The 27406-nt window shown below is 59.0% G+C and overlaps 1 protein-coding gene across 6 annotated transcripts in view; it reads left to right on the top strand.

The window, feature by feature from the left end:
• The window catches only part of SRC (SRC proto-oncogene, non-receptor tyrosine kinase), a 32814-nt gene that overhangs the window by 924 nt on the left and 4484 nt on the right, over positions 1 to 27406 (top strand). The window contains exons 1-6 of one of the 6 annotated variants that reach the window (XM_065691234.1): positions 4400 to 4556; positions 17106 to 17181; positions 20833 to 21082; positions 21277 to 21376; positions 25131 to 25229; positions 26132 to 26235. In XM_065691234.1, the coding sequence (XP_065547306.1) occupies positions 20842 to 21082; positions 21277 to 21376; positions 25131 to 25229; positions 26132 to 26235 (544 nt within the window). In that variant the 5' untranslated portion in view covers positions 4400 to 4556; positions 17106 to 17181; positions 20833 to 20841. Of the gene's footprint in view, positions 1 to 4399; positions 4557 to 14781; positions 14885 to 17105; positions 17182 to 19049; positions 19071 to 20832; positions 21083 to 21276; positions 21377 to 25130; positions 25230 to 26131; positions 26236 to 27406 lie in introns of those variants that run through there. The other 5 variants (XM_065691236.1, XM_065691237.1, XM_065691238.1 and 2 more) reach the window with 5 other exon arrangements.

Consider the following 27406-nt stretch of genomic DNA (forward strand, 5'->3'; position numbering starts at 1 on the left):
CGGTGGCTCCTTTCGGTGACTGAAGCAGATGTCCCCATGGATTCAGGCCTCTGCAGTGAAGGGAATAGCAGGGGGAGCAGGTTTTGAGAGAAGAGAAGCCGCAGCCGTTCTGCTCCCCTTCATTCAGCTCACTTCAAACTGAGCACAGACCCAAACATCATATGGTTTAAATTGCTCAGATTCAGACTCTGGCTTCCCTTGCCCATCCCTCGCTGGAAGGACCAAGACTGAATGATGAAGGGGAAACACCCTTGTGTCTGCCACAGCTCCGCTCAGCGCAGGCTGCAGCCACTCATGGGCCGGTGAGCAGCAGGATGCTGCTGGGGTGGCTGCCTGGGACACCTCCGCTTCCAGGGAATGCTGCAGGCAGAGCAGCCTGGATGTGGCTACCAGAGCTTTGTGCCAGCCAGATCCCTCTGTTGGCAAAGCAAGCTGGAACGAGGGCTATAAATCTCATCCGGATGAGTTTCCGTGGGCTTTTCTGAGCTGCTCTTTTCTATTGATACTAAGACTGGCCAAAAAGCAGAATTTCCACCGCTGGGAAATGGTGATATTTTGTGTGTGGCTTTTCTGAGGCAACAAGCAGAAGATGTTGGATTTTTGCCCAAATGGGCTATTCCAAGATACCTCTTTCAGATTACATGGAAACATCCTATTTTATCAGTCAGAAACCTGACGGGAAATGTTTTGCGTCTATTGAACATGTGGATAATTCCCCCCCCGCCCCCAGCTGCTGAACTCTGTGCCTCCTTCTCAAACATTTGCACATCACCAGCCAGTGGTTTTCTCCAGTCCTTTTCCCCAGGGAGTTTTGCAGTGACGCTTCCTGGCTGGGGCCATCTCGGTGCTGAGGTGAAGGGCCCCTCTTGCGTCCTGAGCCCCCACAGCGATACCTCAGCTGCCCCTTTGTATTCTACAACCTGCAGGACGCTGGTGCTTGGCACACTTGGCTTCAGCAGCCCTGATGCTCCATGTGAGAGAATGGCCAGAATGAGCATTTCTACCATGAAATATTGCCAAATGGCTCGTAGTGGAGGAGTTATTCTGGTCAATCCCCCTTAGAAAATAGCTCCTGAGCCTGTAACAGCAGCTTCTCCAAGGGGGCTGCTGGTGCCGACGGCTTGCCATCACACCCTCACTGTTTGCAGGGCTGTAAAGCTCAGTGATTGTAAAATCTCAGGGCAAGAGCTGGGGCTGCTTCTCTCCAGCATCTCAAACACACCCATTAAATTATTAATAGTAATAATTTGTGCAGATACGTTTGGAATTCGCAGTGAACCGAGTGCAGCTCTCCTCAGGAGCAGAACCCATTACACAAAACGTATTCACGCTTGCCAAGGGGATGCTTAAAAATAAATCTGGCTGGAGATGAATAGATGTTTTGTTGTAAATCCACAGCTACGTTGGAGAGGTCAGGGCTCAGATCAATGACTGGATCCAGAAGGCTCCTCAGGAGCCCTGTGGAGCAGTTTGATCTGCTCACCCGGCGGAGGAAGGCATCACGTACTTACTCCTGACGTGACAGTGCATTGCCTGTACTCTCAGTCTTCTTTGCCCTAATGGAACTCGTGTAGAAGTCAGCAGGAAAGCACAGAAATACCTTAGTCCATCTTGATTTCTTCTTAGAATATCATTTCAAGACGGGCTGTAATAACTGAGCCAGCAGAAATAGTTTGGGTTTAATTTGAAAGTACCTGGCTTTCAGTTCCTGCAGCCTCTCCCTCTCCCCGCGGTGGGTTGTATCGGTGCTATTTAGGAGTGGAGAGGAAGAATCATCTCAAGCAAGTAAGTTTCTGAAATAAGGCACTGAAATCCCTGGTTGGGTAAAAAAAGAGTCATTGTGGATTAGACTGTTTAAATAGAGTGGGGCAGGAGGGAAAGCGGGCGGCTGGGGAGTGTTGTCACTGCACCCAGGGGCATTGGGTTGCTTAAACTCACATGGGCTTAAATCGCATTATCGCCAGCACTGCATGTTTCATGTCAGAGTCCTGTGAGGGCGCATTCCTGGATTCGAGCCCAAAAGATAAGAGGCTGGGTTTAGAGACTGTCTGTTTGCCATTTTACACATCGGCATCTTCTTCGAGGAAGAGATTATGTGGTGGATGAGGTCCGGCGTGTTGCAGGCAGAGGGCCTTTGCTGTCTGCCTTCCAGCAGCAGGCCAGCTCCGCCGGGGAGGAGCAGTGTGAGTGCAGCTCAGCCCTTAGGAAGGGAGCTGATTGCAACAGAGGAAAACAAAATTCAAACGTTTACCAGTCATAATTGTATCTTAGACTTGGGTCTGGAGCCAGGGGAGGCTGAGTCATCCCAACCTGCTCCCCCAGGGCTGCGGCCAGCCCCCTGCTCCCCTGCGGCACACTCCCCTCCGGCAGTGCCTCCTCGCTCCAGTTCTGGCACTGCGGGAGCGGGTGCTGCTGGATCAGGAGCGAGAGGGGAGCATGCTGTGTCCCTGTGCAGGCACGGCTGGAGGGGGCATGGGGGGACCCCAGGCACCACCGTGCCCCCTTTTTCCCTACAGGATGTCTAAAGTATGAGCGAGCAGAGCAGTGCCCACACTGAGTGGTTAATTCCTTAATCCCATGTTGGTCATTAGGATTCCCTCCCTACACATCCCCGTGCCAGCTGGATAGCAGAGGGGGTGCCTGTGCATTAACACCCCCTAAAAGCCTCAATACAAACCAGGCTGTGGTTTGATGCTCTGGCAAGGAGCAAGCAGGGCTGCCACCCCCAGTGGGTGGGGGGAGCTTGGACTCCCTCTGCCAGGCCTGGGAAGGGAGAGGGGCTGGAAGGAAAGTGTGAAACCATCGGCGTTGGCCGGCTCAGCGCGGCTGTAGGGCCCTTATCAGCAGCTCCTCCCAGGGAAGGGCCCCTCCGCAACGTGCTGGCCAGGGCTGATGGATCAGTGTGAGCGTGACTCCTTGTTCCGGGTGACTCATGGATTTGTTGGCCTTCGCCAGTGTCATGGGAAATATTTTGTTAATAACTCAAGGAGGGGGTGGGAAACTGAAAGAAAAACTCCACCACGTAGTTCCCTGCGCCTTGTTAACTTCCCCAGTGGCTGCTGAAGCATCAGATCCCGCTCAGAGCAATGGGTCTTTAAAGACATCCCTGTGGAGCATCTCCAGCGGCTGGTCGCAGCGGTGGGCAGGGGGTGACAGAGGCAGTGCTGGCTGTGGGAATACAGCCCAAGGGTCACTGGAGCTGGCCAGCGGCTGAGCATGCCTCAGAAATCGGTTAATGGGGGTTTGAGGAGCGGACTCTGCATCCTGTTTCTTCCTGCAGGATGAAGGGACAGGGAACACCTCAGTGGATTGCTACCGGGGAAGGTGGGAGGGCTGCCAGTGCCACTGAGCTGGTCACGCAGCCCCAGTGGGCTCAGTGCAGGTGTTGGGACACCCAGGTGAGCCTTGAGCCCATGTGTGCATCTGAGCACTGCTCTGTGCGCCCCAGCACTGCTCTGTGCCCGGGGAGAGCTGAGCACCTTCCACCTCCTCCCAGTGCTGGAAGAGGAAGGTGTTAAAAGCAAGGGGAGGGATGGCTGGAACTGTCCCCACCTGCCCGAGCGGGATGTGGGGGACACACACACCTCACCCAGTCCTGCACAGGAGGATGCCACCAGCCAGGGACCCGGCACCCCAGGGACACCCGCAGCTCCATTCTGCCTCATTCCAGAGGCTGGCACCGGCTGCAGGGGTGACCTGGGGGATGCTTTAACCCAAAGACAGGGCAGGTGCCCCAGCGGGACACGCTGCTGCCTCCGAAAGGCCCCGTGGCAATTCGGGGTGCTCCAGGGAGGCCCCGGCCGTGCTCTCTTCCCCTGCTCTTCCTCAAACCTTAAGTTTTGCCTCCTCCTGACTTCAGAGACGGGGGGTTCGCTTATTGCAGCCCCCGGGGCCGCAGCGAGGTGTCCCTGTGGGGATGGCGAGGCACAGATTGAGGCGCAGCGTTGCTCCCTGCTATTCGCAGCGTGCCAGACCTCTTCAATAAGGCCAGCCCCAGACCAGCCGGGGTTTAACCTCCCGAAGATCCCTTCTCTCGCCACCAGCGCTGCCTTCCAGGTACACACAACAGCGCCGGGCCGGGCAGCGCTGCTTTCAGCCCCAGAGCCGCGGGGAGCGCCCCGTCCCCTCCAGCCCCCACCATCGGGGAACCGGGACCGCCGCCGTAACCAGGCGGCCGCTCCGCGCCCCGCGCAGCCCGGAGCTTTCTCCCTTAAAAACAAACCCGCGCAGGGGAGGGGCTGCGCGCTCCCCCCCTCCGCCGTTTCCGGTTTGCTGCCATATTCCTCTTTATTTTTTCCCCTCCCCTGCCCGTGGGTCCCCCCCCGCCCCGGTGCAAGGGGTGAGGAGGCAGCAGCGCGCCCGGTCCGCGGCGCTGCGCGATGCTGCTGCCGCCGGCGCTGCCCTGAGCGCCCGGCGCGACCCGGCCCGGCCCGGGGCGGGCTCCCAGCTCGACGGCGGCGGGGGGCGGCGGCCGCGCCCCCGGCGCGGAGACAAAGCCGGGGCCGAGCGCTGGAGGCGAGCGGAGGGGTCGGCCCCGCTGCGCGCACAGGCGGGAGGTGAGCGGGCGGCGGAGGGGATGGGGGGTGTGCCCCGGGTGTGGGGCTGGCGGGGGGATGCCCACCAGCGGGTGAGCGGGTTGTGAGTCCGAGCGGGGATGCTGGCGGGTCGGCGAGGAGGCTGCGGGTCCAGCCGAGGATGCCCGAACTCCGGCGGGGAGGCTTGCGGGTTCGGCAGCGGGGAGTGCCCGCAGTCCGGTGAGCCGGCTGTGGGTCCCGGCGGGGGATGCTCGCGGTCTGGCTCTGGGTCTCGGTGGGTCCAGCGGCGGGTGCACATGGCTCCGGGGTGGCTCAGCGATGGGTCTGGCGAGGGATGCCGCTGTACAGCGGGGCGCACACGGGCCCGGCCGGGGATGCTGAGGGTCCGGCGGGGCGGCCCCGCCTGCCCGCAACTCCCCTTTGTTGTGATCGGGGGCTGTGGGGGACCCCCGGGAGCGCAGGGCGGGGACAGCCGGGCTGTATGTAGGCCAGGACATGAAATATTCATCGCCCCCCTGCTTTGATGTCTCCTGATCCGCTTCCCTTGTCACCGGTAATTCTGGGGCTCGTGTCCAGCCCCGGTGGGCCGGGAGAGCTGTGTCCGGCCGGGCTCCTCGCTCTGCCCCTCACTGGACCTGGGGGGTTGCAGAGCTCTGCTTTGCTTGATTAAAGGCTTTATCCAGCCGGGAAGTTCCCTCATAACAGCCTAGGCGAGCCAGCAACCCCCGCGTGTGGCTGTGAGTGGTGGCACTGGCCATGTCCCCCCTGTCCCTGGCACAGTCCCCGGTACCACGGAGGAGCATCGTGGAGCCGAGGTGGGCATTCATCCTGTCTCGCTGTGCAGGAGCTCTGCAGGAGCTCGGGCAGGCTGTGCCGCATGCTGGGGCCGTTGGGTCGGGCATAGGGGGTAGCCTGTGGGGCTGGACCCACTGCACAGGGCTGAGTACAGGGGCTAGAGTGGGGTGGCATCTCATGGCGGTGACCCTGGTGTGGTCCTGTCTGGTGCTGAGCATCGTCTCGGGGAGCTGTGCAGCCTCCTGTGAGCCTGCTGGAAAGGAGTGGGGATCTGCTGCAGCTCCCTGCGTTCTGCTGGCCCTGAACAGGGCACTGCTTCCCCAGCCCTCCCTCACCCCGTGGCTGCTGTGAGTGCCAGGGCTCAGGCCCCTGGACTTGGAGCCGGGAGGTCCCAGTCCCCATCCTGGTCCCAGTGCTGTGGAGCAGCAGTAAAGGTTGTAGCCGGCAAGGAGTGGGCTGTGCTGCCCTGTGTGCCGCTGGCTCGCTCAGCCTCCTGGCTCCCCAGGAGCCATGCAAAGGAAGGGACATGAAGTGGCTGCTCAGTGCAGCCGGTGTGTCCCTTGGGACAGGACCCACTGCCCCATGGCACTAGGAGCTGGGAGCAGTGGTAAGGGTGCAGAGCCCAGAGGGTTCCTGGGGCAAGCACGTGCCCCAGGACAAGACAGCACATACCCAGCAGTGCTGTGTGTGACCTGAGCTGCAGGAAGGTGGCAATGCACACTTGAGTTTTCTTCCTCCCACCTGGCTGGTGCTGCCCGGAGGAGGAGGGTGATGGCAGGAGGGAGCTGCAGAGCTTTGTCACTCTGCTCTCAGCTGAGGAGATGCCCACTGCCCGCAGTGACCAGTGTGCTGTGGGAGACCCGAGTCATGCAAACCCTGCTAAGGTCCAGCCATTAACAGTGGGGAACCTTCACCCCTGCCAGGGGAGACCCCCTCAGCACCCAGCACCTCAAACACACCCGGACCCCCCCCGTGCTGGTTGGACAAGGGTAGGCATTGGCAGAGCTCTCCAGGGAGGTGTGAGGATGGGGACATGCAGGGGCACATCCGCAGTGTTCCGCTTCAAGCAATATCCTGTCTGTTCTTTCCACTGCGGGGCTCCTCCAGACACCTTCCCAGCCAGAGGGGCTGATCCTGGGCTGCCCTGTGCTGTGCCAACTGGTCTGCACCACTTCGTGCTGGCTCAGGATCTGGCCCGTAGCAAAACCTTGGCCGTTGGTGTCTCTGAGAGGAGCCTCATGTGTGGCTCCGCAGGGAGCCGTGTCGCTGTAATCATTAGCCAGTTAGTGCTGGCTTGTCAGAGAAGGGCACTTTGCTTGAGGGATCGAGGGTCGGTTCCTGGTTCCACGCTTTGACCCGGGAGCAGCAGGGCAGAGGCTCCTCCAAACACCTCACCTCAGGGCTCTGCCAAAGCACAGCCCTGTATTTGTATGTATTTATATGGGAGATGGGTTATTTACAGGCAGGCGCAGCAGCAGCTAAGGGAGGTCCAACGTTCCCTGTCTCGATCGTTAATGGCCTTGCAGTGCTCCCTGTGTTGATGGAGATGCCCTAGCGATGGCTCTGCCCATTTAATGACTTTGTGCCGGAGTGATGGAAAATCATGGAGGTACCGCGGGGAGGCAGAAAGGGCCGTCCCTGGGGGACCAAACGAAGCGAAGAGCTGTGGTTTGTGGTGACCGACCTGTGTGAAGGCTCTGCTGCAGAGGCAAGAGGCTCCTTTGCTGCCTCAGCGGCATGGAGAGGACATCACTGGTCCAGAGAGGATGGAGGCCTTAGCAGCGTGGGAAGCAGCACTGCAGGCTCACCGAGGCGAGGAGGGGATGGACCACGGCGCTCCCGTGCTTCCGACATCCCGCCTGCCTCTCCCTGCTGCCGGTGCCAGGATCACGCCTGGCCTTTGAAGTCATTGCGGAGCTAAAACTCTTTATCTAACGAGACCTGAAGGACTTGGTCCGTAACCTCTTGTTTGAGCAGTCAGCAAATGCCTGCAACATCTTGAAAGAGAGAAGGTAGGAGCGAGCAAACAGTCCGAGCTTCCTGCCAGTGCCTCTAAGGGGGGAGCCCCGAGCATCACTGGACAAAGCGCCGAGCTCCTGGCATCGCTGGAGGAAACTGAAAAGCCTAATCTGAAGCGCTATTGTTTCCTGTACTGTCTATTTTGCAGCTCGGTTTCCAACTTGTTCCTTTATCTCACGGAACAATTTCCCATCTGAGCTCACTTCCGCAGCACTCCACATCTCGCCCTGGAGACACGTCCAGCCTCTGTCCCCATAGACCGACATCCCCGCGCTGCTCTGTGTGGGAGACATCCCTTTAACGTGATGCCTGGAGAGCAGCTCGGACCCCTGCATGGAAATAAGCATCCCTGCATGGAAATAAGCATCCCTGCACGGCTGTTCCTGGGACAGGAGAGTGGATCCAGTCCAGATTCCTCTTTTCAACTGCCTGTAGCTGCGGGTGGTGAGGACAAACTCCCCTGGGGAGCAAAAAAATGTGCAGTGTGTCAGGCAGGGCTCACAGAAACAGCCATGCCTTTGGTCCTGCGTCTTTTAAATGGGCAGAAGCTGTGAGCTAGGCCAGGATAGAGCGTGCTTAAGAGGGAAAAAATAGTACCATGAATTGTCTGACCCAGGCCCCCGACTTGGCCCCGTGTTGGCACAGGCGGCTTGGGCACTGGCTGCGGCGGAGCCGGTGCTGCTCTGCACATGCCTCTGCACACACGTGCTTTGAAAATAGAGCCCTGAAACAGATTTCAGGAACAAATGTGGTTTGAACGTGGGCCAGGAACCAGGACCTGCAAATCTGCGTCGTGCTCTGACTTCCCTTCAGGCTATGGATCTGGCTGCAGAGCAGGGAGGTGTTGGGGAGGGCTGGGGGCTGGCAGGGTTAGCGGGGGGGGAGTGTTCACAGTTGATGTTAGTTTAGACCTGAAAGAAATCTGCCCAAGCCCTTGGCTCCAGGCGGTGTCAGTGGAGGTGCAGCATCCGCTGACCCCATAGCCCGGTGTGCGGGGTCGTCTGGAGGAATCTGGGGAACAGAACTGGGCTGTTAAGGCAAAAATACAAGGAACGGGGGGTGCGTGTAGGGAGCCTGCTCTCGCCTTGCAGCGGGGAATGTGTCCAAGCAGATGTTGGCCCCAGTGCCAGGAGGGCACTGCGAGGCTCTGGGTCTGCAGTGGGTCAGCGCCTCTGCCACCCGTGACGGGGGGGCACTTGTGACTCACTTGTGCTGCACTTCCTTCCCCACAACGCAAGTGTTGGAGGCCGGCTCCGAGTTTCCCGGTCCCATCCCATGGTTGACCTGCTGCGGTCTCGCTCCCGTGACCGTGAGGTTTCGACTGGCCCTGAGCCTGCTGTGTTAGAGCTGGATGGAGGAAAACCTGACTGTGTGCTGCAAGATAGCTCCCCCCCAGCGCGGCTGCTCCCAGCCTTCCCGATGGTGTTGGGTGATCTCAGCCACCAAAAACCTGGGCGATGACGGTGAAGGCTCACTGCTGCGTTGCTCTCTCCACCATGGGTGAGGTGGACAAGTCCAGGCTCTCCTGAGCCATGTGCCCCCTTGCCGTGCCCCAGTCTGGGGACAGTGTGATGGTGCTAAATCAATCCCAAAAATGTCCCCCCTTGGGGCATCCTTTAGCAGGATGCTGGGGTTGGAGGTGCAGCACCGGCTCTGGGTTTCACTTGCTTCCCCACCCTGTAAGGAGCAGTGCGTGCCTCAGTTTCCCCAGGGAACGCCTGGGAAGCTGGTGTCCCTGAAGCTCTACACTGAGGCTTCCCCTTCTCCCACTGGCCCCAAGTGCACTGCCCTACATTGTGCACGCACCATGGGCAGAGCTCTTTAGGCAGGGCAGATACGACCTGACCTCCATGAAGTGCCACCGCCTTCTCACCTGCTTGGCTGCAGCCTCTCGGGTGATGTTTTCAAGGGCTTCCTCCTCCAGCCACAACCAGCCCTTGCAGCTCGGTGGTGCTGCCGGGAGGCAGCCGGTGGCATTGGGCTCAGGCTGTGCCGTGCGCTCTGGATGCTCCAGGGGAGGAAGCGTGAGCTTGGTGACTTCTGCAAAATAAACCGCCATGAAAAGGCTGTTGGGATGGTTCCCTGCTCAGCTGGGCCCTTTCCTTCCCCTGCCCATCAGGGGAGCGTTGCAGGGAAGGGGTCGGGAAGGCCTCCGTGTGGTTATGGGGAAGCTGCCAGTGAGCACCGTGCTGCGCTGGGCGGGGAGGGTGTCATGGCTCAGGGACGGGTACATGTGTAGCTGCAGAAGTCCCTGCCAGCAGGATGAGTTTCATGCTCCAACATCAGGGACAGTTGGGTTTGGAAATGTGTGGGGTGGAAAGCGTGCAGGGGCTGGGCAGGGAGGCACGGGGGCAGCTGCCAGCAGCTGCCTGCCGACCCCTCCTGCGCGCGCAGCCAGGTGTGGATGTGCACATCTGTTTGCGTACATGCACTGATCTGAGCCCTTCTTAGCACTTGGGGATGGGGATAGCTCTGGTGCTGTGGTCTGGGTGGGCTTTGTTGAAGCCGCCTGAGCCACAAGTGATGGAAAGCTGCAGAGATGCCCTTCATCCCTTTGTTCTTTCATCCCTTCATCCCTTTGTCCCTTCATCCCATCCCTGCAGGCTCTGCCCCAGGGTGGGGAGGGGGCAGCTCCAACTCAGCGTGGTTATTCCAGGTAGCAGGAGCAGCACGAGAGATGCCGTGGGAGAGCGCAAGGTCCACGTGCAGCTCATCCTGTGCCACTGCTGGGGGTCTGCAGCGCAGGGCTGGTCCCATCCATCTCACCCATAGCTGGTGTCCGCTCCCTGCGGTGCGGGACCTGGAGGTGTGCGTGGAGCCGGGCTCTCCCCTCTAGGAGGGGCAGGGATAAAAGACACCAGCTCAGCGTTTTCCTTTGTTTTTCGTCTGCTCGGGCTGTTTATCACAAGCACTGTCTGGGGCTGCACCTCCCACCCGGCTCCTCTCCCGATGGAGCCGCTGAGCATCCCGCTCACCCCGGGAGTGATGGGGTGAATCTGGAGCAGCTTTTTGGGTATGGAAGTGCTGATCTCCTCCGTTTGCCCCCCAGGACTCCCCCTGCTCGCTTCCTCTGACGCACCCTGAGCGAGTTGCTTTGTTTTGGTGGCGCAGATGGGAGTGGCACGTGTGGGGACCAGCATCTCTTGGGGCTCTGTGGAGTCCAGGCGCTCCGGGCATGCCTTAACGTGGGTTCTGATGGTGCTGAGACCAGAGCCACGGTCCTGGGCTGTGCCCACTGCTGCAGGAGCTGCTCCAGGTCTCACCATGGCTGCGGAGGTGAAAGCAAGGGGCCAGTGTGCATTGCTGGAGGCTGATCCTGATCACCCAGCCTTGACCCACAGCCACCCGCTGTCCCCGTAGCATGTGTGCCTTCGGGCTGGTGGCCCCACAGCTCTCTGCAGCACGTGGCTTGTGTCGGGCTGATGCCCCAGAGTAGCCAAGGAAAACAAGCCAGTAATTGGCGTAAATCTGCTGCGTGGGATCCTGCTTATTTGACACTGTTCAGGGGTCTGCGAGGTGGGAAGTGTTGGAAATCGGTGATGGAGGATCCTTGGCCTCTGCCTGGGTTCTCCTTCAGACCCTCCCGTTGCAGTGAACCCCGGCACGTGTCCTGCTAAGTCCCTGTGGCTCCCAGCCAGGAGCGGGGCGATGCCCAGCCCCATGCACAGGGTTTGTGTTGAGGGTGCCGATACCACCCCTGCATTGCCCCTTTTTTACCAGTGTTTCAGTTCCCCTTCCACATCAGCGGGGTTGATGGGAGGCTCCCAGCCACGGGCGCCCAGCAGGACCCCTTTGCAGGGCCGGTGTGGCTGCGGCTGGCTCCATCCCGGGGGGCCGGGGGAGCTCCTCTCCTCGCTGGACTGGATGGGCTGGTTTCTCTGAAGGTGGAAATGTTTCAGCAGTGACGCCAGCGTGGCCATGGGAGGTTGGAACTTGCTCAGATCCGGAGCTTTTCTGTCTCCTGCCTGTTCCTTGCCCCCTTCCTCCCCCTGCCCTGGAGATTTGCCCCCTGCCTGGCTGCCATCCTCCCCCGGGGGGTGAAATTGCTGCAGCGCTGTTGGGTGCTGTTGGGTGCAGTGGTGGTGGTGTTTGGGCTGGATCTGAGCCACCCATGAGTCCCATCAGCCTCCCGCTGCCCCTTCCCCAGGAGCTGGGTGCTGCGCTGTGCCCATCCCCAGAGAGCACCTTGGGCAGATGGCCCCTTCCAGAAAGCAGAAGCAAACTCCATTTCCTGAAGCCACAGGAGCTGCTGCAGAAGTGGGAACAGAAATCCTCCTCCTTCCTCCTCCTCCTTCCTCCTCCTCCTCAGGCCAGCTCGTGTCACTGCATCCCTGTCACCCCTTTCAGCAGGGCTGGTCCCTCGTCCCAGTGCTTCACAGGGAGGAGGATGGGAGCAGTGTGTATGTGATGGGGCTGTGGGGACCTGTAGGATTAGGGCAGTGGGAGCTCATGGTGGGGCCTGTGTTGAAAAGGCACAACTTGAGGGGTTCTGAACCCCCAGTGCTGAGCTGGAAGCTGTTCTGGGCAAGCATCGCCCCATGGCTCCTGGTGGGCAGGAGCTCCAGCACCTTCTGCTGGGCCTGGCTTGATGTTGGTGCTTCCCTGCTCAGCGTTGGTGCTTCCCGGCCCCGTAGGCACTCCTGCCCTTGGAAACATTTCCTTTCGCTTCCTTCTCCTGGACTTGGCAGGAGGAGAGCAGTGCCCTCATCACCTGTCTGGGAGAAGCTGGCTTCAGGTTAACCCAGGCCAAAGGCTTTGTGTGCCTTTGGAAAGCGCTTGCTGGAGCTGGTTGGGCAATTCCTGGCTTTGGCTGGTGTCCTGGTGGGAATGCTGGAAGCGCAGGCTGAGTCAGGCTGGGAGGCACTTACAGGCATCCCTGCTCTGACCTGGAGCAGCACCAGCGAGGTCAGGCTGCACCCAGCCAGCTTTGAGCATCTCCTGTGGAGATCCCACTGCATCTGCAGCCCTGGTCCGTGCTGGACCCACCCTCCTGGTGAGCGAGCTTTTATTTCCCCATCTCTAATTGCCAGGATGCCCTTGCAGTGCAGAAAGGGATGGAGGCTGCACGCTGGCCGGGAAGCGAGGTGCTTCCCTTTCCTCCCCGTGTGCAAGCAGCACTCAGGCTGGTTTTGCAGGACCTGCGTGTTTGTTGTCCGCCTGTCCCAGAGCTCCTGCATGGATAACAGGGGGCAGTGGGGGCTCCAGGAGCCTTCGCTTGACTTTTCATTTCCTCCCTGACCCCAAACACTTTCTATCTGAACATGGGGGTCTCTTGGATCCAGGCTCAGGGCTGGCAGAGCTGTGGGAACCCTGATTTTTGGGGTGGCTTTGCTGCTGCACAGGGGTGGAAAGGGGCGATGGGGCTGCCCACGCTCCCATGTTACAGCGGGGGCTCCCCATGCGCTAAGGTAAGCCCCACAGCACAGCTCTGTGTGCAGTGCCGGGGCTGTGGGTGAGCTTTGTGGTGGCTCAGCCCAGGCTGCCTGCACCCACATGCCAGGGGATCGAAGTCGTAGCCCTGTTGGTCCCCAAGTGCTGCAGCGCAGTGACGGGGATGTGACAGGGCAATGGCCACCTTCCCTCCTCCCATCCCTTGGGGGAGAAAACAGCTTTGTTTGTGTTTGGTGGCTCCCAGTTTCTTGGCCAGATGAACATCCAGAACCTGCTTTTGTGCTTCCCAGGGCTTTGGTTTGGTCTCTTAAGCTCCCTGTTTTGACATGTCTTTTCAGAGGCACTTTGCATCGCTCCTGACCGTGACTCTCCCCCGTGCTTAAGGGGGTGAATTTGGATGGTTGACTTAATTATACTTTCCCCTCTCGTGACCCAGTGGCCCCAGCTACTTGGGCTGTGGAGCTTTAATTAAGATGGCTTTAAATTTAACGGGAGTTGACAGGGTCAATGGGAGGGGCCGGGACTTATATATGTAGGGAGTGTCACTGGGCCCCATGCAGCAGCCGTGCTGCCGTCCTCCACCAGCGATGCCTTTCCTCTGGGAGGGTTTTCCATGAGCTGGGATGCCTTAACCCAGGTGCCTTTGACACGCAGTCATTGGGCAGAGTGGGGGCACCTGCCTGTGGCTTTCCCAGTCCCTGAATGGAAGCTGAGAGATGAATTGAGCATCTCTGCATCTCTCCTTCTGTTTTAAGGGTCAGCGCAGGTGAGAAATGAGTGTCCCTGTGGAGGAAAAGGGCTGGAGGCACGATCCAAGCTTGCCCTCGCTGCATCAGCCGGGCAGGGAGAGGATCCGCAGCATCAGACCCTGGTTTATGGGGCTGGAGGAGCAGCTCCCCCTTTCCCACCAGCACCTGGGACTCAGGTGGTGCAGTGGTGCCCCACTGCAGTGGCCCTGGTAGAGATGTGCCTCTGTGTTTCCCTTCAAGAAAATCCCAAGGGCATGGGACAGGAATTGCTTTTCCCATGGGGGACGCAGTGACCTGCTGTATTCGGGTGGCTGAGCCGGTGCCCCAGCCATGGTGTTTGCCATGGGAAAAGGCAAAACTGCAGTAGCATCCCCTGGGACCAAGGGGGAAGCTGCTGTGTGAGCGTGTCTGGGGCTGTGTCTCCTACCAAAATGTGGGGAGGGAGCAGGGGGTGATGTGAGCAGGGGCACAGGATGGTGTTGGCTGTTCAGGTACCACCTCACTGTGGTTGTGGCAGCCATCCGCCACCCCCGGCATGGTGCTGACCCGCTGTCTGGGCGCGGGGGCATCACTGCCACGTTGTGCTGCCTGTGCTGGGGGACACCGGGGACAGTGAAGTGCATTTTGGCTCTTGGCTGCCTGCCTCTAACCCCACATCTCTGCTGTTAGAGGCGCACCTTGTAGATGGCTTCTGTTTGTCCTGCATGGATGTGCCCTGGCTGGACACCGCTCTTGCTGGGAGAGGGTTGATTGTGTGCACAGGGACACGGAGCATGTCAGGGTAGGATGGGGATTGCTGCTGTCTGCTCCTTGCCATGACCAGTGCCTGTGGGCTGCTGTGGGCTGGGTGCTGCGAGGCTGCTTTGTCTCGCTGCCATCCTGCATGCTTCATTTTTCAGTCTGGTGCGAGACAGTTCATGCTATTAATCTCGCTGGGGCTTTGCAAGCCTCGGCTCCTACCAGCAGCGGGTGAACACTGGTGCCCCCAGCCCCTCACTCACCTCTCCCCCAGCACCCCTGCTCGGCACCCACCAGTTTCTTTGCAGCCCTAAGGACGGAGCCTGTTTTGCCGGAGACATCTCCCTCCCCAAGGCTCAGTGTCTGGTGTTGGGCCCCAGCCTGCCGCAGCCTTTCCCAAGGTTTCTGCTCCTGTCTCGCAGAAGCCGCGCTGCTGTGTTGTGTCTGCTCCCAATCAGTGTCTTTTGTTAGTGTCTTTGAAAAGAAGATAAGATCGCTTCCTCCTCCGCCGCCAGCCCCGCTATCAGCCTGGCGTTACCATGGCCAGTATCCTTGAGCGATCTGATCCAGGCACAGTGGGAAACAGCCAGCGCAGGACTTGCTGGAGAGCAGCCGGTTCCCCTCGCTGTGCCTTTGCGAGCGCATCTCTGTGGGGAGGTAGGGCAGAGGATCGAGCCTTTTCCTGCATCCCAACTTGCAGTTAATGGGGGGGGGGGGTACAAGCTGTGGGGACACGGGTGCCGGAGGAGTGGGGATGCTGGGCAGGTCAGGCGGCGTTCCCAGCGCCTGGCGGGGATGCCGCTGTCTCGTGTGCCGTGGTCTGATCAGAGCTGAGTTGTGCAGCCGAGTGTGCTTCATTTTTAATAGCTTTGGAGAGGGGAGGGCGGTGGTGGCCTCTCGGTGCGGCTCTCTTCTTGCTGCGGTCTCTGCCCTGGGCTCAGCCCTGGCACCCTCCCCTCTGGCTGCAGCTCATCCCATGGGAATGGGGGGCCTGGAAGACTCGGGGTGCAGAAGGCAGCAGCAGAGGTGGGGATGGCAGTGCTGGCAGGCTGCTCTGCCACTTTCAGCCACTAAATACCGTGGCTGCACTTGCATCACTCATGCTCTCATTCAGCACCAAGTGCATCCATCCGCCCTGCAGCCATACTGGGACCTGCCCCTTTCCCTTCAGAGGACCTTGCACCCACCGCCACAACATGTAGCACATTTGGGTTTGCCTGGTGGCTTTTTTGGGGCCTATTTTATCTAAACATGGGCTCGGGAGCCCAGTGGCACAGCGTGCAGGGGTGACAGGGACACGGGCACCACGTGTGTACGCAGCACAGCCTTATTTGTATGTGCTGCAGCCCAGAGTTGAGACTGCAGCTTCCCCCCCACCTCCCACCCTGCTGTGCAATTATTGCCACTGAATATTAGTCAAGTACAAATTGCAAACCATACAAAGTCTTACAGAGCTGTCAATCAGCCGCTGCTCATTATCCTAATCAAATGCACCAAAAATAGTGACAAAACTTATTAGCAGGGGGCAGGGGGAGCTCATCAAAATAAACCTGTGGTGTGGCACATCCTCTGTGTGACAGACACCACCCCAAGCACCCACCCAGCGAGAGGGATGAGGGGACTGCCTGGCATGATGCTGACCCCACCAAGGTTTGCTTGGTGGTTTCCACCATCGCTCCACGGTGTTTGCAGCATAGTAGCAGTGTGCTGTGGGGCTGTGTGCTGTGGTCTGGGTAATGCACAGGCTGAGCAGGTTGGGCTGGGGCAGGGGAGGCAGTGATGGCAGCTCTTGGTGCTGGGGGAGCAGCAGCTCCTTTGCTGCTGTCTCTGTATGAGCCCTCTCCTTGCTACGCCTTCAAGGTTGATGGCCCTTGCGTGAAGGCAGGAGGCTGCTGCTGCTCTTGCTTCCAGGCTTGCTCCCAGCAGGGTTAGATGGCAGGGCAGCAAAAACCTGCCTGCCCTGTTCCCATCCGTCTGGGATGTTCCCCCTGGGTGAGATATGAAACCTGGGCTCCAGCCGGGACAGGAGCCTGTGGGATGCTGCTCGGTGATGTGAAGCTGGGGGTGCCACAGGGGCTGGACCCCCTTGTGGCAGGCAAGCTGAAGTCTCTGCCCAACACTGGGTGAGCAGGGCTGGCTGGGGTAGAATAGGAGGGAGAAGGGACAGTTCCTGCAGGATCTGGGAGCTGGGAGGGGATGGCAGAGCCAGATGAGTGACTACCCTGGCACTTCCCTGCTCTGCTTTCTACCTGAATCTGCCCCGAGCCACTGCTGCTGCGAAGGGTCCCCACATGACACACTTTTGTGGCACAAAACTGTCCTTTTTGACAGAATTGGTTAAAACGTGCTTTATCTGGCTGAGTCAGGGCTTGAGCTGCGTGGTTCCTGCTGTAGCATCTGTGTGTGTTCTTGGGGATGGAGAAGGTGACTCTCATCCCTGGGGACAGTGTCCCCAGTTGGTGGCTGACCCTCTCTGCCACCGGTCCCGGCTGTCCGGAGAGCCTGGGCTGGGAATGCTGGTGTGTCCAGAGGAACCGGCTTCGCTTCGCCCCCCGAAAACCCCTGGGTGGGCCAGGAGTGCCTTGCGCTCCCCTCTCACCCCAGGGCGTCACTCGGGGTGGCTCCAGCCGCCTCCTCTCCCATCCCCGGGTGGGTTTGATGAAGCGGAGCAGAGAATTGTCCCCTCTTCACACATGAGGGATCAGAGCGCGCTGGTGCGAGCTGCCGGCCCCGCGCTGGAGGGATGGAGGAGGAGGAGGAGGAGGAGGAGGAAGGCAGCGGGAGCCCTGGGCGCCAGACCGTGGCGCGGGGGGAGAGGGCGGCGGGCGCTGCGGGTGCTGCGGGCGCTGACGGCGCTGACGTCCCCTCTGTCTCGCAGGCTGCAGCGGGAGCTGAGCTGACTTTGCCGGCGGCCCCTCCCCACCCCGCGGCGAGGCTGTAGCCGGGAAGCGCTGGTAAGGCACCTCCGACGGCCCGGGAAGGGGGGGACCGGGCTGCTTTGCTGAATGAGCCCACCTCGGACAAGGGAAACCCTCCCCAGCCTCTGCGGGGGGCTCCGGTCTGGGGTACCGGGTGCCTTGCAGCAGCCCCTTCGGGTGCTGGGTGGCACAGCCCTCCCTTCGTCCTTCCCATCCCCCGGAGCTCCCCGCAGCGTGGGGGACAGAGCTGAGGCCTCGCAACTCAGCACCGCGGTGCTTTGTGCTTTGCCGCTGGCGCTGACCCCCGGAGCGGAAAGCAGGGGAGTTCCTGCAGGCTGCGACGTGCCCGGGGTGCTAATCCCCGCCGCAGGAGCGCTGCTCCCTCCGCCGCCTCGCATCAGTCAGAGGCGAGCACCGGGAACGCTGGCTGAGCTCCAGCCTGTCTCCACACAAGCCTTGCGAGGGGAAGCCCTGCTGAAAGCCGAGGCACCGGCCGGGATGGGAGCGATGCCGAGCCCCCCGTCCCGGCACTGTTGGCTGTGAAAAGCATTGGAGCAGGGAAATATCCCAGCAGGCATCGGCTGGGCTGCCCTGGCAGGGTGCGGGCAGCTCTGAGCTTTCCTGCAGCCTGTTACACATAGAAATACCCTACATTAGACCTAAATACAGTGGAGCCGCTGGTGGTCGGTGTCTTTTGCAGTCCCACAGCTCCTAGCGATGCTGCTGGGGTGTGCTGGGAGCTGCCACACCAGGCAACGGGTTTGTTCACGTCCTTCTCTGCCCCTTGGCTCGGGGGTCTCATTGCCAGCTCTACTGGAGGCAGAGGGGTCTCTCGCTGGTGCCCCCCCAGGGGATCCGACTGCACAGCACATTCCTGCTGTCTTTGATAACTCCTCTGCCAGGCTCTTGCACAACCCCCTGCGTCCTCCAGGAGGAATTTGCACCCTTTCCTTGCCGGCTGCCAGCACAGCGATGTGGGGGCTGCAGGGGGGTTCTGGGGCCCCCCACTCTTCCCTGGCTGAAGGCTGGGAATGTTCTCCCCGGGGCAGCCGCAGGGCTGAAGCTACATGGTCACATTGGCTGAGTTCCCTGGGACTCAGAGCGGGGATAGTGCGAGGCTGCCAGTGCCTCTGGGCACGTTTTGGGGTTGCCAGCCTACCTTGTGCAGTAGCCGAACTGAAGCAAGTGCATGCAGGTGTTTAGGAGCAGGAGAGCTCAGAGCAGGGACCACTGCTCTGTAGCCCCTTCTGCAGAGGACCATGGGCTTGTGCCTCCTCCTCATCTCCCATCTTGGGCTCCTGCAGCCAAAGCCCCAAGGGCTGGATTTGGTGACCAGCACAGACCCAGCAAAGCCTTTGCAAAGGGTGATCAGCACCCAGGCATAAGCTGGGAGCTTGTGTTGTGTATGGAGATCTCTCCCTCCCAAAGCCACTGTGCAAGGAGGGACGAACTCACCGGCTGTGATGTCCCTGACCAGGACATGCCTGAAGGATGCACATTCTATGCCTGCAGGCTAATGGGTGTGTAGGGAGGACCCCCTCTTGCTTTGGGGACATTGGGGAAGTGCCTGGGGGATCCACTCTCCTTTTCCTGCGCTCTGCTCCCGGCTAATCTCTTATAATGACTGTTTTATACTCTTGATTTGTCTCATGACGCTGGTAAATCAGTTGCTGGCCTAGGCTGGCAGCCCCGCGGGGTGCGCTCAGGGGACGCTCGTGTCCCCGAAGTGCTGCTAAATCCGCTGCCCGGGCTGGGTGTTTTCCTGCCTGGGGAAGTGCTGCTTCCAGGGGAAACTCTGAGCAGCTCTGCCCTTTGCTCACGGTCGCGTGGGCAGTCACAAGCTGCACGGTCACAGCCGAGCCGTGTCCCGCTTTCCTCCCTGCGCATCCCGGGAGCACCAGCGGGTACCGGAGCCCAGGGTGGAGGTGAGCAAAGGGATGGGGAGGATCCCATGGTGAGATCGCTTTCCTTACCAATGGGGGCTTTTTCTCCTTGTTTCTGAGGTCCTGCTTTCCTCCTGCCGTTCTGCTTTAGCATCTTCTGCACCAGGCTTTTCAAAGCGTGTTTATTTATGGGACAGACTCTTCCTCTTTGCCACGGGATCTGTCTCTGAATTGCCGGCAGTGACGATTTGCAAGCATAAAGCTTATGTTTGACCTTCCCTTTGCTCTGAGGTCCCCAGAGCCCAGCACAGATACGCGTATGGCTGATAGAGGCATTGGTCCCTCCTTGTTGCCTGCATGCATAAGGGGAAGAGCGGCTCTGCTCCCTGGTGGAGTGGCTTCTGTAGCCATACCCAGCCCAAAAAATCACTTTGTTCTGATTCCCAAACCCTGGCAAGGTCTGATCCCAGCCACCAGCGTGGTTGCAGGTGAAGCAAACCTGTGTGGAAGCGGCGCAGGGAATGCTGCCGGCCCCCTGTGCAATTTGGGAACTGGAAAACAGCACATGGAAGCTGGGTTCTTTGGGATATAAACCCTGATCGCCATTCAAAGCCCTCACCATGGGGAGGGGAGCTGGGAGGGGAGCAGAGCTTGTGCCTGGCACCCCTAAGCTTCCCCATGGCAGGAACTGGAGGGCTTTGCCCCACCGCTGCCGGGGCTGTGGAGGCTGCTGGAGCTGCCCCATGGCCCCGGCCCCACTCATGGGGGCTCAGCCCAAGCCTCTGTCAAAAGCTGGCTTAGAAAAACCATCTGTTGGGTGATGCTGAGCCCTTGGCAAAGCCTCACAGGTGGCTGCATCCAGGTCTGCACCCCGCGGGCAGCGGCTGCCTCCTCCATTCCTCCCCTGCCTGTTTGTTCTTATCGGAGATATTTTCCTCCTTGGTTGTCTCCACCTCCCTTTTCCCTCCTGCCATGCATGATGTAGCGTAAATATTTCCTTCCATAGCTTCAGGACACTGCTGGGTATCCTGCTATCTTTGGAGACTGCAAATAATTCCCTTCCTTCATTTATATCGTTACCTTGAAGGTATTTATAGAGCATGATCTTGAGTGGAAAGGAAGGCATGTCTATATATAAAGACAAGATCCCAGCTGCTAACTGCCTGAAACTGCTCCTGGTTTCAGCTTTTATTTGCTTCACTGTTTGGACTTCACAGGGGCATCCCCAGCATTTAAATCCCCATCCTGAGCAAGCAGAGTGATGCAGCTATGGGTTCTCCAAATGTCTGCAGTTGGAGTAATCCAAACTCATGTATATTGCCCGGGTTTTGTCTTCTCCTGTCCGTGCTGTGGTAGAAGCCCTCATGTGGGAGGAAGGGTGGCTGTATGGGATGCTGAGTTGCATCCCATGGCGGATACCAGGCCCTGGAGCAGCCATGCTCCCAAGGACCAGTCCATGCTCCACACTCAGCATCCTCTCTCTGCACTCCCACAGCTAAGCATGCTTCCCTCTCCGCTCCCTGTGTTTTCCTGGCTGCTGTGGCCATGCAGGAGGTGGCTTGGTGTTAATGAGGAGCGATGCTAACCCGGGGCAAGGGCAGGATGGCCAGACTGCCCGGCAGCTGGTGCTCGAGCAGACTCCAGAGGTTGTTTTGTTTCCTAGTGGGCAAGTGTCTGTCACACAAGTCCTGGGAAGCAACTTCTTAGTAATAATAATAGTGATAATAATAATAACAATAATAATAATAATAATAATAATAATAATAATAATAATAGTAGTCTTCTGCATGTCTGCCTCCTCCAGCCCGGGACCATGGGGAGCAGCAAGAGCAAGCCCAAAGACCCCAGCCAGCGCCGGCGCAGCCTGGAGCCCACCGACAACACCCACCATGGGGGCTACCCAGCTTCACAGACCCCCAGCAAGGCGGCTGCTCCCGATGCCCATCGCACCCCCAGCCGCTCCTTCGGGACCATGGCTGCCGAGTCCAAGCTCTTTGGAGGTTTCAACACCTCCGACACGGTCACGTCGCCGCAGCGTGCCGGGGCGCTGGCGGGTTGGTGTGGGCTGGGGCTGGGCACGGTGGAGGGGGGGGTCTCGGTTGGGTCTTTGTGGGTTTGGTTCCAGGTTCTTCTCGTGATGATGGGGTCTCCTGCTTGTGGGCGGGAGGGGGAGCAGGCCTGTGTCTTTCTGGCTGGGGGGAGAGCAGGGTCCAATGGCTGTGCCTGTCCTGAGCGCTCTGTGTCGCAGGTGGAGTCACCACCTTCGTGGCCCTCTATGACTACGAGTCCCGGACCGAAACGGATTTGTCCTTCAAGAAGGGAGAGCGCCTGCAGATCGTCAACAACACGTGAGTGTCCCTGCCCCTGCAGCCGAGCCCGCGTGGGTGAGCTGCCACCTTCCTCCCCCTGCGGAGCCCCGAGCCAGCCCCAGCCCTCCCTAGGGATGGGTGCTCAAAGAGGGATGTGCCAAAACTTGCACTGCCGCAGTGACTTGTCCGAGGACACCGGTGCTCGAAGCAGTCATTCACCTGCTCCCACATGCTCCCAGCCCTGCTGCTGGTCACTGTTGCCTTGCAGCCTTGTCACCAAGCCACCTCCTCTGCTTGCTGGCCAGTCCGTGCCCTCCAGTGCAGAGCCGTGTCCCCATGGGTCCCCTGTCCCCATCAGCACTCAGCTCCCTCTCCTTTGCTTGGACACTTCTCAGCTTTGCGGGTGCTTTCTCCTGTGCTTGCACGGTGGCTTTGATCTCAGCCTCTCTCTTGACTCTCTTTTCTCTCCTCTGTGCCATGCCGTCGTTTAGGAGAAAAGTGGATGTCAGGTGTGTATTGCAGATCATTACTATTATTATTGTTAGCCATCTTAAATGCCAAAAGCCCTTCTGCTGCCCATGGCAAGGCTGGGAGGAGTGGGGCTGGGAGGAGATTGTTGCCCAGTGGTTTTGTGGTTGGTTGGGTTTGACCCCCTGAGTGACCGGGGCAGAGCAGGGAGCCCCTTGCTGTGCCAGGGAGCTGCTCTATCCAGCGCTGTGTCCAAGAGCTCTGAACCCGGCCTGCTTTCCTTGTCTGTGCCTGGCACCCCACTGCAGTCCCTTTCCAGTTGGCTCTCTGCTCCTTCCTGGCCTTTTTTGCTCTTATTTTTGCATTGTTAAATGTTACTTTGATTTTTTGTGAGTGGCTCAGGGGCCTCAAGCACTTCCTTAGGGATCTGGCTCCCGCTTGTTTGCTCTCCATCCTGGTTGTAGCAGCACACCCGTCACTTGCTTCGTAGAGCAGGCCTGGAAGATGCTCCTAACCTGATCCTGTATTAAACCCGTGTGTGCTCAGTCCTGACACATAGCATACACGGTCTGGAGCCTGGCAGGAGGAGCCAGTGTCAAGTCTATGGGATCCGCAGCTCCTGCTGGCCCCTCCACTGCTTCCTCCCAACCTGGGCACCCAAAACATCTCTGCATGGTCAAAGGGTGGAAAGACGAGGGAACGTCCCGGGGGTGATATTTCTGCTGCAGTGGTTGGGCAGTGTTGCACAAACATGTTTTCAGTCTGATCCTTGTTCTCCTTGTTCCAATGCTGTTTATTAATGGTGATTCATTTAATCTATGAAGTCCAGGATGTGCAGGGCTTCAACGCTTCAAGAAAAGCCGGGATTTTGGGGGTTTGGTATGTCTTGCTTTCACAGCCTCAGCAGTGTGTTAGCCCCAGGCTTGGGTGCTGGTTTGGGCTGTTACAAAGTGAGTAACTGCCCATTGGGGGTCCAGATTGGGCCCATTTAAGAGTGTTTTTTCTTTATGCCTTATACAACTTACGGGGTTTCCATCCTTTTTTTCTCTGCTACTGTTTGTCAAAGGCTCGGTCAGAGGGAAGGGTCGGGGTGTAATGGGTTCTGGGGAGCAAAAGGGCTCTCTTTGGCAATGCAGCCCATCAGTGGAAGTGCAGATCTGGTTGCTGACCTTCCTGGTGTCTGCTGTGGCTGTGCGGGTGGGATGTCCTCAGGCAGAGAGGCGGTGCAGGAAGCTGTGCAGTTGCTGCAGTGCTCAGAGGGGTAAATGTCTCTTCTCACTGAGTGCCTGGGGATGGGCCGGGAGCTGCTCCGGCTGCTGCGCTTTGGGGACAGCAAAAAGCAGGCGTGGGATGGATGTCCCCTTCCTCTGGGCTCCATGGCAGGGCACAGTGGGTGCCCTGGGGGTGTCAGAGAGTGCTTGGGGTCAGCCTGGGAAGGGCTGCAGGAGCCCATGGCCATCACTGGCCACCAGCAGCTTTGCAGGGAGGCTGCAGGTTTTGGATGCTCTGAGAGGGCTGGGGTTGTGCAGAGGAAGAGGAGAAGCCTCTGTGTCACCGCAGCAGTCCAGCAGAGCTCAGGCTGTCTGCAGTGACCCTCACTCAGCCTCCTGGATGGGCTGAATACGTACACCCCGACCGGGCAGAAGGGCTCTCATGGTACCATTTCCAATGGAAGGAGGTCTCCTCCCAGCCAGCTGGCAGCCAGCAGGGATGTGGTGGGGTATTTTGGGTAAGATTGTGCAGGGAATTGTTGAAACGCTTTGTTCTGATGATGATGATGATGATGATGATTTATTTTTTTTTTCCCTGCTGAGACATTTTTGGAATCGTTTGTGTTTGCTGAATTCCCAGCCTGCAGCCCTGCAGCCCGAGCTGGAATAAAGCCACGAGGCAAAAGCTGTTTTCTCTGGTCCCATGGGAAAGGAGCGCAAGCAGCCTCCTGTCCCCTTTGGAGCCACCTCAGGAAAGGTGGCTGGGGCAGCAGCTCTGCCTGGGGAGCCCAAACTGCCTGAGTGAGATGTGCTGGGGCTGGAAGAAGCTAAACCACCACCTGGGGCTACTGCAAGGCTGGGGGTGGGCTCCAGGATGGCCGCAGAGCCCAGGTCTCTGGGTAGGAGATGATGCCCAGAGGGTCCTCACTTTCCCTCCCTTGACACCATCACAGGGAGCTGGGGGCTGTGTCCAGCTTCTCTCATCCACTCCGAAGCATCACTGGTTTAGCTGGGACAAGCAAAAGTCACAAGCTGCTGGTTGTGTCTGGAGCAAGGATGGAGGTTTACACATCTTCAGGGGTCGGGGATAGGTCTGGATGTGGGATTTGCTGAGTGTTTTAGTGGTGATAAAGGCTTTTTTGTGGAGTGTTAGTGGATGTCGTCCTGCCAAGTTGTTGCATCCTTATGGTGCTGTTCCCATGAATGCAGTTTTCCCCTTAACCTCGTCTCCCTCCTGGTCAGGATAAATTGACTCTGTCTTTGATGGGTGAGCAGATGCAGGTGGTGGGAGGAAGCTCTGCTGGCTGTGGGGAAGGGGAAGCCACCTCCTGCTGTCCTGTTGTTCTTTATTTATTGTCCTTTCCTGCCCTGTCCTGTGCAGGAGCCTGCAGTGTGAGGAGGGCACGCAGTGAGCAGGCTCCTGCACCCCGCTGGCTCCTGGGGACATGCTTGGGGCCGTTGTGCCTGGGGCAGAAGGGAGGATGAGTCAGCCCTGGGTGTTGGGGATGGCAGAGGGGCTCCTGCAGGGCAGAGCTGTGCTCAGGGCAAGCACAGTGGAGTGCATGGCTCTGTGTGAGCTGCACTCATGGCTGTGCAAGTGCAGCTCGTGGTCAGGGGCTGCAGCCATGCAGGGGGCCTGTACCAGCGGGACCCGAGCTGAATGGAGCTCACTGCATCCACACTGGACATCACTGCAGGGCAGGTCTCACCTGCCTGCCCAAACCTCTGCCCCATCTCTTGCTTTTCTGCAGCCTGTGTTTAACAAATTTGGGGTTTCCTGGTGCTTTTTTTAACTACTGCCATCATTCTGTTGCTTTTTCCCATTGCCTCTTCCTCCCCTTGCCTGTTGCTGCCTTGGATCCCCAATGCTTCTCAGCCTCCAGCCAGACCCCATTGGCATTCAGGTGGCTCCAGAGGTGTTTTGGCTCAGACTGCCCGATTTAAGTTGAAAGCATCCCATATGTGGATGGGTGGTCCCAATACCAAGATCTTGTCCACACGGAGCCACAGGCAGGGGCTGGCAGGAGGAGCTTTCCTGGCCAGGGTCTGGGGGCTGCGGGGCTGGCCAGGGTGGCTCCTGGCTTCACACTGAGTGTGTTTTGGTTCTCTTGCAGGGAAGGTGACTGGTGGCTGGCTCATTCCCTCACTACAGGACAGACGGGCTACATCCCCAGTAACTATGTCGCACCCTCAGACTCCATCCAGGCTGAAGAGTAATTGCCATCTTTTAGACAGTTTAAAGACAAGCGATAGCAAACGCACCCTGAGCGCTCCTCCTCCCCCTGCCCCTCTCCTGGGTTCTTCTTTCGTGTTATTTTTTACCTGCTTTGAATTTGCAACCCCCTTAAAAGCCTTTGTTTAAGGCCCATAGCAGAGAGGTGCGGTGAGCTTGCATGGTGGAGGGATGAGCAGTGGCATGGCAGGGGCCATGGTGGACCTGTTATGCTTTTGGTCTGGTTTTTACTCTTCTGCATGGACACACATCTGTGTGTGAGGATGCTGCCTGTGCAGATCAGGCTGGGCACAGAGGTGACTGTCACACAGGGAGAGCAGGCAGGGGCTGTAAGTCCCAGAGCAGGTAACACCTATGTTATAGGATCACAGACTGGTCTGGGTTGGAAGGGACCTTAAAGATCACCCAGCTCCAACCCCTGCCATGGGCAGGGACTGCTTCCACTCGAGCAGGTTGCTGCAAGCCCCTGTGTCCAACCTGGCCTTGAGCACTGCCAGGGATGGGGCAGCCACAGCTTCTCTGGGCACCCTGTGCCAGCGCCTCAGCACCCTCACCCATCCCCAAGCAGCGGCATGCCGTCCCCCCAGCCAGAGCTCGAGGGGCTTCAGGGGTCCTTGGAGCCCCTCCTTTGGGGAGGCTTTTGGAGTTCAGGCGTTCCATGCTGTGCGGTGCAGGTTGTTCCGTGGTTGATGCTGTGTGTGGGCACGGTGCACCGCAGTGTGGTACACCCCCATGGTACACCACGGGACCCATAGCCCGAACCCAGAGACACAGCCTGTGGTCTCTGCAATGTGCAGTGGGGAGGCCAGGGCTGAGCCTGCTGTTGGGCAGGCGACGGGCAGGAGGGGATGCCGGGGCTGAGCCATTGCCTTGCTCTCGCAGGTGGTACTTTGGGAAGATCACGCGCCGCGAGTCCGAGCGGCTGCTGCTGAACCCCGAAAACCCCCGAGGGACCTTCCTGGTGCGGGAGAGCGAGACCACGAAAGGTGAGCGGGGATGGGGAGCCCCTGCCCAGGGGATGGGGACACCACACAGAGACCCCGGTCCCCTCGGTCCCTGCATAGTGCCGGGTCTGAAGCGCACAGAGAGGGAGAAGGAGTTGAGCCTTGTAGACAGGACCAGCAGGCAGGATGCTCTTTTTCCTGTTCTTTGGTGGGGTTTCGTGGTGTTGTTTGTTTGATTTGGGGGTTTGGGAGGTGTATTTTTACACCCCCAAGGAGGTGGGTTTGGTTTTTCCTTGTCCCGAGTGGCGAAATCTTGGGTATGTGCTTCCTGGGCAGCCAGGCAGAGGTACCGCTGAATCTTTAGGTCCTTCTTTCAAGTCTAATGATTCTTCATCGCTGTCTTTTGTTCCCCAAAAGTGCAAGTTGTAATCTTCATGGTTCGGCTGCCTGAGGATGCTGTTTCTTACCTGCAGATGGGGTTTAGTCTGCCTCCAAAAGGCACCTTTGGGAAAAGCTCCTTGATGTTCCTTTCTGTTTTGATGCCTTGAGCTTGCCACTGTTTAGTTTATCCTGGTGGAAACAGCTCATTCAAGCAGCACATTAGTCTTCCTTTCCGTTACTTGTGGAGTGCAGTGTTGCTCTCCTGTGGCCAGAGGAGGGACAAGCTGCGAAAGTGATGCCAATGGTGGGATTTGTGGAGGAGGGAGTTGGGTCCCTCGGCCCCTTGGCTCTGCTCTGAGATGTTGGGGTTGTGGGTCAGCAGCTGCCCCAGCCTGGTCCTGTCCCCAGCTTCCGTGTCCCCTCATTGCTGTCAGAGCCATGTTCATCCCTGCGCCATGGGAGCTGCTCACCCTCCTGCTGGCCGCCCCCAAACTCAGTGGGGTCTCTTGCTTGGTGCCAGCACAGGGGCCACGCTCCATCCCTGCGTGCTGGCTCGTCTGGGAGTTGGTCCCAGCCAGGAGCAGCATTCCTTGTGGAGGAAGCATCTGTGGTGCTGTGCACTGAGAGAGGGACCTGTGGGGGCTGGAAGGGATGATGCCTCTTGTTAGCATGGCCGATGGGGATGCTGGGGGAGCAGTGGGCATCACCTGTGCCCAAATGACTGACCCCACAGCCACCTCCTTCTGCAGCAGGGGGTCTCCAGGAGACCCTCGTCTCTGTGCCAGCCTGGCTGGGGGCAAGGCTTGGCAGAGCTGCTGTGCGGGGGGAAGGC

The sequence above is a fragment of the Lathamus discolor genome, chromosome 11 (genome assembly GCF_037157495.1).
Source record: "Lathamus discolor isolate bLatDis1 chromosome 11, bLatDis1.hap1, whole genome shotgun sequence".
NCBI lineage: Eukaryota > Metazoa > Chordata > Aves > Psittaciformes > Psittacidae > Lathamus > Lathamus discolor.